The sequence below is a fragment of the Lampetra planeri genome, chromosome 49 (genome assembly GCF_965212315.1).
Source record: "Lampetra planeri chromosome 49, kcLamPlan1.2.h2, whole genome shotgun sequence".
Classification (NCBI taxonomy): Eukaryota; Metazoa; Chordata; class Hyperoartia; order Petromyzontiformes; family Petromyzontidae; genus Lampetra; species Lampetra planeri.
In genome coordinates, this window is record NC_136155.1 from 7,960,831 (window position 1) to 7,972,657 (window position 11,827).

Consider the following 11,827-nt stretch of genomic DNA (forward strand, 5'->3'; position numbering starts at 1 on the left):
TGTGTCGCCTCATCCGCCCACTTACGTCGCTGACAGCATCGTCCGTCCTCTCGTTATCCACCGCCTCCACCCGCTATCCTGTCAATTGCTTTGATTGACGTCGATTCGATATTCGTCGTCGCACCTTTCAGGAACGCATCCCCCGACGTAACCCGGGATATTACTGTAATTGTCTACACTCCAAAGTTGCAGCCTTATTCGTTCAGTTTTTCTAACATCTCCTGCGGTTAATTCACATTTGGTATTGTAATGACTTGTCGTCAGGATCTCTGAGATGGTTAATGTTCAGGATGGTCACAATTTACATCTCGTTAATTTATTTGCACGACAATCATGAGACGTAGAAAGAGACGCGCGATGTTTATGAACGAATCGTGGGCTTGGGCAGGACTCTCGTTACTTGAAGGGCACAAAGTAGTCAGTGGTGAGGACCCCATGGTGGAACAGGGACTGAAAAAAAGGAGGAATAGCCCCTCCGTAGCCAAGTGGGGAGCGAGACTTGGAGTGGTGGATGGTCACGAGCTGCTTGTTTGATATTTGATTTTAGGGTTTTTATTTGTTTCCTCCCCCTCCTCTCCCCCCCCCCTTCTTCCCTCCTCCCCCATCTACCCTAGGGTTTCATCATCAGTTCGGTTATATCCCCCCTCCCCTGTTATCCCCTTCCCCATTTAACCTTTTATCTTCTCCCCCGACTTGGTGTCCCTCGCTTGGGCAGTGGGGGGGTGGGGGGGGGGAGGCCTTTCCCCATCTTTTACCCCCCACCCACCCTCCTTCGCATGGGTCCAGTTGCGTCGGGGACCGTATTCCGTGAATTGCGATTGCCCGGTCACGCGAGCCCCGCGGTGCGCTCTATCGGGCTCGAATTTTGTTGCAATCTAATCTAATCTAATCAAATAAATAATACCCCAACGGTGGAGTGCAGCGGACGGGGCAAACGTGCTCGTGATGTGTTACCGCCAAAGAGACGGAGCGATGAAATCCGCCATGTGGATCGCCGCTTCACACACAGAGAGAGAGAGGAGGCGGATTGTTTCCTTGTGGCGTAATGTCGGTGCAGATGGGGCTCGCGGACGAGGAGGTGCGTGTGGCGCTGATTAAGGGGGCCCAGCAGAGGGTCGAGTCGCAGGCGAAATTGGGCCCTTCAGGTACGTACCCACCGCTGATGACGTACCCACCGCTGATGACGTACCCACCACTGATGACGTACCCACCGCTCATGACGTACCCACCGCTGATGACGTACCCACCGCTCATGACGTACCCACCACTGATGACGTACCCACCGCTGATGATGTACCCACCGCTGATGACGTACCCACCGCTCATGACGTACCCACCACTGATGACGTACCCACCGCTCATGACGTACCCACCGCTCATGACGTACCCACCGCTCATGACGTACCCACCACTGATGACGTACCCACCACTGATGACGTACCCACCGCTCATGACGTACCCACCGCTCATGACGTACTCACCGCTGATGATGTACCCACCGCTGATGACGTACCCACCACTGATGACGTACCCACCGCTCATGACGTACCCACCGCTCATGACGTACCCACCGCTCATGACGTACCCACCGCTGATGACGTACCCACCACTGATGACGTACCCACCGCTCATGACGTACTCACCGCTCATAACGTACCCACCACTCATGACGTACCCACTGCTGATGACGTACCCACCGCTCACAACGTACCCACTGCTGATGACGTACTCGCCGCTCATAACGTACCCACCACTCATGACGTACCCACCGCTCATGACGTACTCACCGCTCATAACGTACCCACCACTCATGACGTACCCACCGCTCATGACGTACTCACCGCTGATGACGTACCCACCGCTGATGACGTACCCACCACTGATGACGTACCCACCGCTCATGACGTACCCACCGCTCATGACGTACCCACCGCTCATGACGTACCCACCGCTGATGACGTACCCACCACTGATGACGTACCCACCGCTCATGACGTACTCACCGCTCATAACGTACCCACCACTCATGACGTACCCACTGCTGATGACGTACCCACCGCTCACGACGTACCCACTGCTGATGACGTACTCGCCGCTCATAACGTACCCACCACTCATGACGTACCCACCGCTCATGACGTACTCACCGCTCATAACGTACCCACCACTCATGACGTACCCACTGCTGATGACGTACCCACCGCTCACGACGTACCCACCGCTGATGACGTACCCACCGCTCATGACGTACCCACCGCTGATGACGTACCCACCGCTGATGACGTACCCACCGCTCATGACGTACCCACCGCTCACGACGTACCCACCGCTCACGACGTACCCACTGCTCATGACGTACCCACCGCTGATGACGTACCCACCGCTGATGACGTACTCACCGCTCATGACGTACCCACCGCTCATGACGTACCCACCGCTCATGACGTACCCACCGCTCATGACGTACCCACCGCTCATGACGTACCCACCGCTCACGACGTACCCACCGCTCACAACGTACCCACCGCTCGTAGCGACGAGTCATTTGTTGTTGATAATAGCGCCGCCCTCCTTTCCGCTGGCAGAGTTTATGTTATCACCGGGGCCTGCAGTCGTGCATCAGCCTGCGGCGGAATCGAACTCTGCTCGCCTCCTTCACCGCTCGGCGTCCTCGACACCCCCCCCCCCCCCCCCTGGCGCCACCGCTTGCTTGCACCCATCGCGTAAACACGGAGGCGGCTTCCCCTGTTCTCGTCGTCGGTGCGTGCAGCGTTGGCGAGCGCCACCTTCGCCAGCCTGCCCGCGTTTGCCACGGGGAGGGCGCCGGTCGAGCCAACGGCCCCGGCCGTGCCGGAGTGGTCGTCTCCCACGTGGACGCTGCCGCCGCTCTCCCCGCTGCCGCCGCTGTCTCCCTCGCCCTGGGCCGAGCAGGCCGAGTGCGTGGTGTGCATGGAGCGCAAGGTGCGTGCGTGCGTGCGTCGCGCGGTTTACAGGCCCACGACGCTAGCGTGCACGCACAGGAATAAACACGTACACACGTGTGTGTTTGAATACATTCATCCATATACGTACATGCGCACACAGGAATACACAATTATGTATTTGAATACATACACGTACATGCATGCGCACATACAGGAGCACTCGCATGCACACATACAAATACATGCACAACCATACCTATACACACGTGTACACATGCATGTACACATACACATTTGCCTGTGTTATGTACAAACACAGGAATAAATACTTACACATATATACTAACACACATTCATACAAACACATCCCTCTGGGGCAGATAAAACGAGCACCTCTTTGTGGGAAGTCGAGCGTGCTCACGATCACCGGGTGGAGGGCAGAACAGATTTCACCCGCGCTACAAAGTGACTCCAGCGCACTGAGTCCTGCGTGTGGTGTAACCCCCCGGGTGGGTTGCTGCGTGTGCCTCGTGCAGCCGGAGACGGTGTTCCTCACCTGCGGACACGTGTGCTGCTGCGCCGCTTGCGGGACGCTGCTCACCTCCTGCCCCCTCTGCCGCGCCGACATTCAGAGCCAAGTGCGGCTCTACAGGCTCCTCTGACGTGACCACCCCGTTGACCCCGGCACACCCCTCCCTCAATCCCCCTCGCCTCGTCCACTGTCGCCTCTACAACCTCCTCTCAAAACCATCTTCCCCTCTCTTCTAAACCCTGGCCACCCGACCCTGTCCCCCAACCTTCCGTCTCGTGATGCCCAGCTCTAAGCATCGTCTATTCATCCGAAACATTTGCCCCCAAACTTTAAAACCCCTCTCCCTAACCCTAGACTTTCTCTCATAACCATGACCCTATGCCCAACCACAGATTCCGAGCCCTTAACCACAAGTCCAGCTTTAACTTCCCGTTCCTCACCATGGTTTTATAATCCGAACGTTAACCCTACCTTTTAATCTTCACGCCAATCCTAACCCCATCCACTCACTCTGATCCCCTAGCGTCTGCTTGTAACTTCACCGCCAAACAATAAATCAGCCCTTGCCTCTGTTTGTTCTAACCGTTATCCTAACCCTTAACATTGTCTCTTAATCCTGAACGTTTAACCCCAATTTCTAATACTAATTCAGCAAAAAAGTTTTGTTATTCGGCATTCCATGGGGAACGGAGGGTGCCGGTTAATGAAATATGTCGGTCATCTCAGAGTTATACTTACGGTTCACCATATTTTCCAAGTGCATAAAACTTTTCAGGAAAGAAACTAAGCCTGCATTTTAATGACAATAAGATAAATAATTCACCCTTACAGAGGTACTCACCAGTTCGTTGCCAAGCAATTCTAAGTTGATTGTAGAGGAGCAGTCGGTCCGTTTAGAGTACAGTATACAGTAGCAGAGTACAGTATACAATAGTACAGTGCTGTGTACAGTAGTACAGTACTGTATGTACTGACGCGAGCATCACCACTCGGCAGCTTCCTGAAGCTCCCTTAAGCAGCAACGGATCTATGAGAAGTTCACGGCAAGATGCCGGATGGCCGTCAGAATGTTTCCGGATACGTGAAGGAAGGTTCGTGTAGCCCTCAATGACAGATGCTGGCTAATAGAGCATCCCGGAGTGCCGGGTAACAGAGCTTTTGCTGTATAACCCCACCGATAGCCCTTGATAAAAAAAAAACTCTAATTTTTCCTAAATTCTTCACCATGTCCCCTAACCTCTCGCCCTGACTCACAAACCACAACCCGCAGCCTGCTCTCATTGATGTTGAGCATCGCGCTTCTACGATGATATTTGTTGGGCCCCGTTGTGATTTCGTGGTGGGCTAGTCTTGCCCATATCACAAGGGGCTTCCAGTGGCATCGGTGTGTTCCGGCAAGACTCGGTGTAGTAAAAAATAACCTATGCAAAGTTGCCTTGTTTAATGAACGAATGCCACTGGGAAACAATTAATCAGGCAGACCCAAAGGCCTATATTGGATGAATTTGTCAATATCATTCATTGAGCCCCCCAAATTTACTTTTCATCGGCTCGATGCCATTCTGAGTCTCCGCACGTTTGTGCCCCGAGAGTGGAGATGAAAGTTTGGATGGGAGCGCACGACCTCGCAGATCGAACGGAGACTTGCGGGCACGGCTCTCGACTGTGGCATCGTGTGAATGGCGCGATCTTTATAAAATGTGAGTTTTACTTCCTTATTTGCGTCGGGAGGATGTGACGGTGAAATGGGGTGGGCGGCATCAGCGGCACCTGGGCCGTGATGGCCGCCGTTGGAATGTTGCGCAGCTCTCCTGTTTAAATACTTTGAACAAACCTGCTGCAAGGCGTGCTCGTTCACGCTCCTTCACGCTCGTTCACGCTCGTTCACACTCGTTCTCGCTCGTTCACGCTCCTTCACGCTCGTTCACGCTCGTTCACGCTCGTTCACGCTCGTTCTCGCTCGTTCACGCTCGTTCACGCTCCTTCACGCTCGTTCTCGCTCGTTCACGCTCCTTCACGCTCGTTCATGCTCGTTCACGCTCGTTCACGGTTGCGCTGTGTGGCTCTCCCATGCTTTTTCTGGGTTTCAATCCCGATTAGCGCAGTTGGCTACGTGCGGTGCGAAAGAAGTTCAACTCACGTATGCGTCAGAAAGATGCCCTGCGTGTCGTTTCAAGTGCTCGGAGCTTCTTCGGGAACGAAATTATTTCTGAAGAAGCTCCGGGGAGCTGCATTCGTAAAATAATCTTACAGCACGTAGGAGGCAATCTCGGACAGCGTGGCAAACGACGCGCAGTGAATCCCGATCAAACAACGGAGAGCCGTCGCAATGAGCTGTTGTTTCTGATCTCTTATCGCAGGTGCGCACCATTATCCTGCAGCCGCACCAATCACAGCGTGTCGAGGTTCAGAAGCCTTGTTTCTCACCCACCCTTGCCTGCTTGCTCTGCAGCCTTAAATAATAATAATAATAATGCAATTTATAACGCGCGCAAATTTGCAGACGTAACGGCCGCAACTCAGAGGGGCGGATCCAAGCTCAGAGTCACTCGAAAGCGCGTGGTTGTAGAGGTGAGTTTTTAAGTGTCTCTTGAAGGAGACGATTGACGTGATACTGCGAATGTGCAGCGGGGTGATGGCGTTAAAGACTGTTGGGGCTGCCACCGAGAAGCGACGCATAGACACGACCATCCTGGATCTTGGTATCAAGAGGAGGTCGTGAGTCGCGCTGCGCAGGCATCTGCCGTGTGCTGAGCTGCAAGTTCACACAAACCGATCGTGGAATCTGTGCAGGGTGGCACGGTGGTAACGCCTGCGTGTCGCAGCAGGATTGGGCCCCGAGTTCTCTTCCAGAATCGGGGCACCATTCTGTGTGGATCTTGATTTTAAGATTTCGTGACTGCAGGAATCCATACTCTTTGGTTCTTTCAGTTAAGTCACGTAGGTAGAAAAATCAAATTAAAGTAAAAAATAATCTATCACGACGTTTCGATCGCAACACAAGCGATCGTCCTCGGGCAGAAAAAATTCTTCAGCAGTAGAACTGCTGAACCGTGTTCTGTCTGGTTCAGCAGTTCTATTGCGGGATTATTGGTGATATATGTTTTATTTTATTTTTCTACCTACGTGACTTTACCGAAAGAACCAAAGAGTATTCTGCATGGAGTTTGTATGTGTTCTGTCTCCCCCTGTTCTGCATGGGTTTCTTCCGTGTTTTCTACGGTATCCTGCCAGAGCTAAAAAAAATACAATTTCACTACTGGTATTGGCCAAAGCATCCCAATGCTGAACATTTCGGTGAAAATTACTGAATTGAGATTGAACATAGCAACATCACCCACGACTGTGAAAACTTGGCATGGCCCTCCTGAAAGAGTCTTCAGAGGTTTTCCTGGCCAAACAATCATCATTGATGATGATCAATAATCCGCTGCTGGATGAAGGCCTCAATGGACTATCATATAAAACTAAACTATTTTTTATTTTACCAGGTCAGGCCCGCTGAACTATATAGTGCTCTTTCGGAAGTGACGATAGCTTCACAAAGTGACTTATCACGTGGAAATAGAAAGCCGCCAAGTACTCTAAATGCACGCTTCTAAATGTGGAGGGAAAACCCGTAGGACCCAGAGAAAAATCCACGCCAACAGGGAGAGAGAACATGCAAACTCGTCATGTACAGGCGTCAGGATTGGGATCAAACCCATGGCAACCTGTATACCAGGTGAGGTAGTTAACATCTGGCCACCGTGGTGCCCCTCCAAACTCTCCAGATCCGCTACAGATCCTCAGTGAGACCCCTTCTTGGATACACAGGTTCAATAAGAAAAATAATTCGTAATTGTAGCCTACTGCATGCAGTTGAGAACACGTGGGTTGGCTTTGGACCTTTGCTAGCTGACATTATAAAGGTGAACTGTGATTGGTTGGTAACGCGTTAATGTTGTGCACCTGATGTGCAGCTGAATTACAAACAAGAGCAGACTTCGTCTTTTGTCTTCTATAGCCCGAGGAGATTGCAATTTCCTGTTTTAAAAAAGCACCTTGGGTTTAACTTGTGTAAATGCCATGCAGGTTTAATTATTCAAATGGTTTTTACTTTGAACTAAAATAAATTGCACTCCCTTTTCATATTTTGATGGCCTAAATAGTCGGCAGCAGTTGCTCGCCTGGTTTAAGATATAACTTGGGCTGTGCATTGGGTGTTCACCAATGTTTTAATCGGATAACGATCTGCCGCCATAACAATTAGCACGGTTGGCTACGTACGGCGCGAACGGAGTTCGACGTACATACATGCATACACACAATATCAAAATAAAATACCACATTCACGCTGCCTCATCGGTTCCAACGGAAACACGCCGCGTTTTAGCCGCTGGCCCTCTGGGTCTCTGGTGAATGCCTACTCCGCAACCGTTGCCACCGATTTGTATTTAAACGGCGAATGATGGCGTTTGCACGCAGTGGTGTCGGCGGCTTCACCTTCGGAGTGCAACGCGACGAATTCAAAAACGAAACCGCACATGAAGAGCCGCACTTTTATCTTTTCAGCTCCTCTCTCTCTCTTCCTCTGTCTTACATCGCCACGTCGCAGCCTTCGTGGGTTTCCGCACACCTGACTCTCCGCCGCTCCCGTCGCCGTGATCGTCCCCTCCTCGTCACTGCCTTGCACACCGCACGCGTATTTCCTTTTCTCATTCTCAGTTCGTCTCGAATCTCTGTGAATATGTAATAACGTTTGATCCGATTTGTGAAGGATTGAGCCTCTTTTTTACGTTACTTCAGGTCGTTTTTTTTACAACACAAATCGCTCAGCAGGCATGACCGGTTTGCTTTTAAAACCAGGTTTCAACTCGGCCAAGGAAATTATGTGTTGAGTACACGTACGCGTTTTGTGCGCGTGCTTTTACCATGAATCGTGTCTGGGGAGTGCAGAACTCCCCCCCCCCCCCCCAAGGTTATGGCAGAGCCTCGCTTCCCGTCAGGGACCGGGAATGGGCCCCCGGAAGATGACTCCACAGAACTACTCCCGGAGTCACTTTAACTTTGCCTCTCACCCGGTAGTTTTTACGGCGCTTGGGCGGCTTGCCGTGTGTGTCAGTTGTTGACGGGCGCGTCTTAGAGATCGGTCGGGCAGAAGCAAATTTTTTTTAAATAGAACCACGGTCAAACAATCGTTTGTGATACCATAAAGTCGCTGCATTTGTGAGCCTCTTTAATTAAGGGTGGCCGAAAGCCAGCTTCCGACTGTAGTTCAACAGTGATGACATAGTGATGTGATGAGACCATTCTGAACTTGCTGAACCACGTGGTCACCGTAAACCCCATTGAGTCACGCGGCCACCATCTGCACCCATTGCTGCTGCCAATGACGACCAGTTGTAGAATCTTTTCAGTCAACCAGACATCGGCCACAGTGCTCAATTGCATTGGTGGCACTGAGCCATTGGTGACAAATTCCACATTCCTAAAAGCTTGCAGGCTGATTTTTAAAGGCCACCGCCCGGCTTGATGGAAATACGCGGTCTGGTACGCCTTTATATACTGGTAAAGCCGATAGAGAATTTCTGAGGAAAAATTGAGCACAAGTCTGGCAAGTATCCGTTCTATTTTTTTGGCAACAGTCTGCAGATGTGTTCTTAATCGTTGCAGAGCCACGTCAGAAGGACGCAGCCGTGAGGCGTGTGCTGGGGACTTCTCAAACACGGGTGGAAACTTTTCTCACGTAAAAAAAGCACACACACTTCGTTGCACGTATTTGCAGTTGCATATTGCATGTTGGCTTATACTGTGTGTGTGTGGGGCTGTGCTGACATTGCTTCCAATAAACCTGTACCTGCGGGTCAAAGTTGTGAGTTCCTGTAATGTGCAACGCTCTCTGTGAGCCCGTATAGTTTTGGATTCAATCGGTTACTTCAGATGGGGTTGCCCAGATACAGTTAAGGGTCACTAAGCACATCCTTCTCATGAAAGTAATTTGTGGAAATGTATAGCAGCCAATAACTCTAAACCAGTGATTCTTCACTTGGGGTGGTGCATGCACTCCCTGGGGGTACGAGGCATGGCCAGGTTTGTTTTTTTAAAGGTAATTCACCGAAACACATTAAGCACGCACACATCAGTACAACTACTTTGTTTCATCAAAACGATGTATTAAACATACTTTTTTACAATTGAGAACCACATGGCTGCAGTAAAGGATAACAACCACTGGACTCAACGCATGTTTCTAAATGTGGAGGGAAAAGGTGGAGGACCCGGAGAAAAATCCACGTGACCACGGGGAGAGAGACATGCAAACGGCAAATGTCAGAGTCAGGATCGAATCCACGACCTCCCGTATACCAGGTGAGGTAGTTAACATCTCGCCACCGTGGCACACCCTAAGATGCTGCAGAGATGTTGTACACAAGCAGGCCGAGTGTTTGAAAAGCATCGCAAGTGAGCAAAAACACCGCGTAGTGAAAGCAGCAGATAATGAGGAATGATTTGGTGATGTTGCTGCTGCATTGGCAGCGGTGCGCACACGTACAGAGCAAAGTGGTATTTACATTTCTTTTTTATCACTAACCACAATAGCAATCAGATTCCAGAAAAGACATCGATTCCCATTATGCCTGGCAGCTTGTAGATTGTCACGGCATTCCGAGTCAATGGAAACTGACGCAGTCGCCATCCGCACTCACGGAATGCCTCTGTAGGGACATAGAACGGTCACTACTGTGTCGGCCTGTACGAAGGCTGGGGGCCCCAAGGGGGTGCCTGGGGGGTCACGTGGTGGAGGGATCCGGACCTTCCCAGAGGTGGGGGAAGTGAGGCGTGTCCTGGGAAGGGAGGCGTGGCCTGAAGAGAGCCAGCCACACCGGGGCGGAGCCAGCCACGCCAAAGCAGATATAAGCGTGGTGTGAACGCAGAGCGAGGCTGTTGTACTGTACTCCAAAGAGAAGACATCATCGGTCGTCAAGTCCCGAGTCGTCGTCCTGGGCCAGGCAGGCCGTTGCCAGCCTGGTCCAGTCTGTGTCGCGTTCCAGAGTGTTAGTGAGTTGAGGAAGGTGGTCACCACCTCATGTACAGTGTTATATTACTTACCGTTAATAAATAGTGTTGCCTCAAAGCTGCGTGTGTGTGCACCTAATTCGAACCCACTACACCTCCACTGCGACTCTGAAGAACGTAAATAGATTCAAGACATGAGGAGGGCACAGCTCTGGTTTCTCTGCCCCTGACAGCAGTTGCGGGGGGATTGGGGGGGGGCTCTCAATCAAGTCCCAACATCACTTCGAAGAAGGTGTCGATATCTCTATGAATTGACGATCAAGGACTCCACCAAAATATCAATGCGGTGAAGTTTTTATTTTTTATCCAGAAAGCACCACGTGGTATTTTTGTTTTTTGGGGGGCAAAATTCGTAATTTTTGCCTCAATTGACTTGTACTGCGTGCTGCACTCCAGCCACTCTGAATCCCATAAAATGGCTCACAACACTGACAATACTTTACACATCGACTCTGTTGCATGGTTGTCAATCGCCATGCGGATGAGCAAAGGAACGAACAACTGCGACTGATTTATGAACGTTACTTTGCAACCCCCACCCACCCCCCATCGTGGTTTTGTATTGCGTTGTCGTAACTTTCTGACCCGCATCGACTGGACGTCTGTGGGGACGGGGGGGGAGCTTTAATAGCTCCTCCAGCCTACATCAAGATTCCGATTCTCGAACGCACTCCGGAATGGGCAGGGGAAGTGCGGCAAGGCGTCGCGCCCTCGCTACGGCTTTGATGCGCGTTGCCGCTCGAGACTTGCGTCACGAAACTGGACGGGAGAATTAGACGCTTGAACGCAAAGTGTACACAACTGTGAAGTTTAACACGAGGTAGCAGGCTTTCGCGACCAATATGTTGCACACTCGAAATGAAGGACGTGGGCAGGTGCTCCAAATCGAGGGCAAACACATTTATTGTGGTAATTTGTAAAATGCAACAGCACGTGGTGTCACAGCAGTTTCCGAGTCGCCATTAGCCACGTGACTGGTGTACCGGTCAGGTTACTCCATAGCCCTGCCAGCCACCTACAGGCCCGACTCAGTATCGCATGCTGGTGTCCACACGTGCATTGATGTCCTGCACAGCACATAAGGACCTTTACAAAACCACACTTTACTCCCTTGCTGCACGAGGAAAGAATTAAAAGAGTGGTCCATTCCTAATGTACCACAAATATCATCCGTGATACAGATGTTTTGGGTTAGACCACGTAAATATATAAATGTGTCCTTAAACCCGCCACCACCCGACACAGCCAGCTAGTAAGGTTTGTAAAGTAAACAGAACGTGCCAATTCGTCACTAGTACAGCACTAGTGTGTA

At 51.2% G+C, this 11,827-nt stretch overlaps 1 protein-coding gene across 3 annotated transcripts in view; it reads left to right on the top strand.

Moving 5' to 3' along the window:
• The window catches only part of LRSAM1 (leucine rich repeat and sterile alpha motif containing 1), a 43,805-nt gene extending 34,491 nt beyond the window's left edge, over positions 1 to 9,314 (top strand). For all 3 annotated transcript variants that reach the window (XM_078615968.1, XM_078615969.1, XM_078615970.1), the window contains 3 exons: positions 1,058 to 1,145; positions 2,771 to 2,961; positions 3,461 to 9,314. In XM_078615968.1, the coding sequence (XP_078472094.1) occupies positions 1,058 to 1,145; positions 2,771 to 2,961; positions 3,461 to 3,586 (405 nt within the window). In that variant the 3' untranslated portion in view covers positions 3,587 to 9,314. The remainder of the gene's footprint in view (positions 1 to 1,057; positions 1,146 to 2,770; positions 2,962 to 3,460) is intronic.
• The last annotated feature ends 2,513 nt before the right edge of the window (positions 9,315 to 11,827 follow it).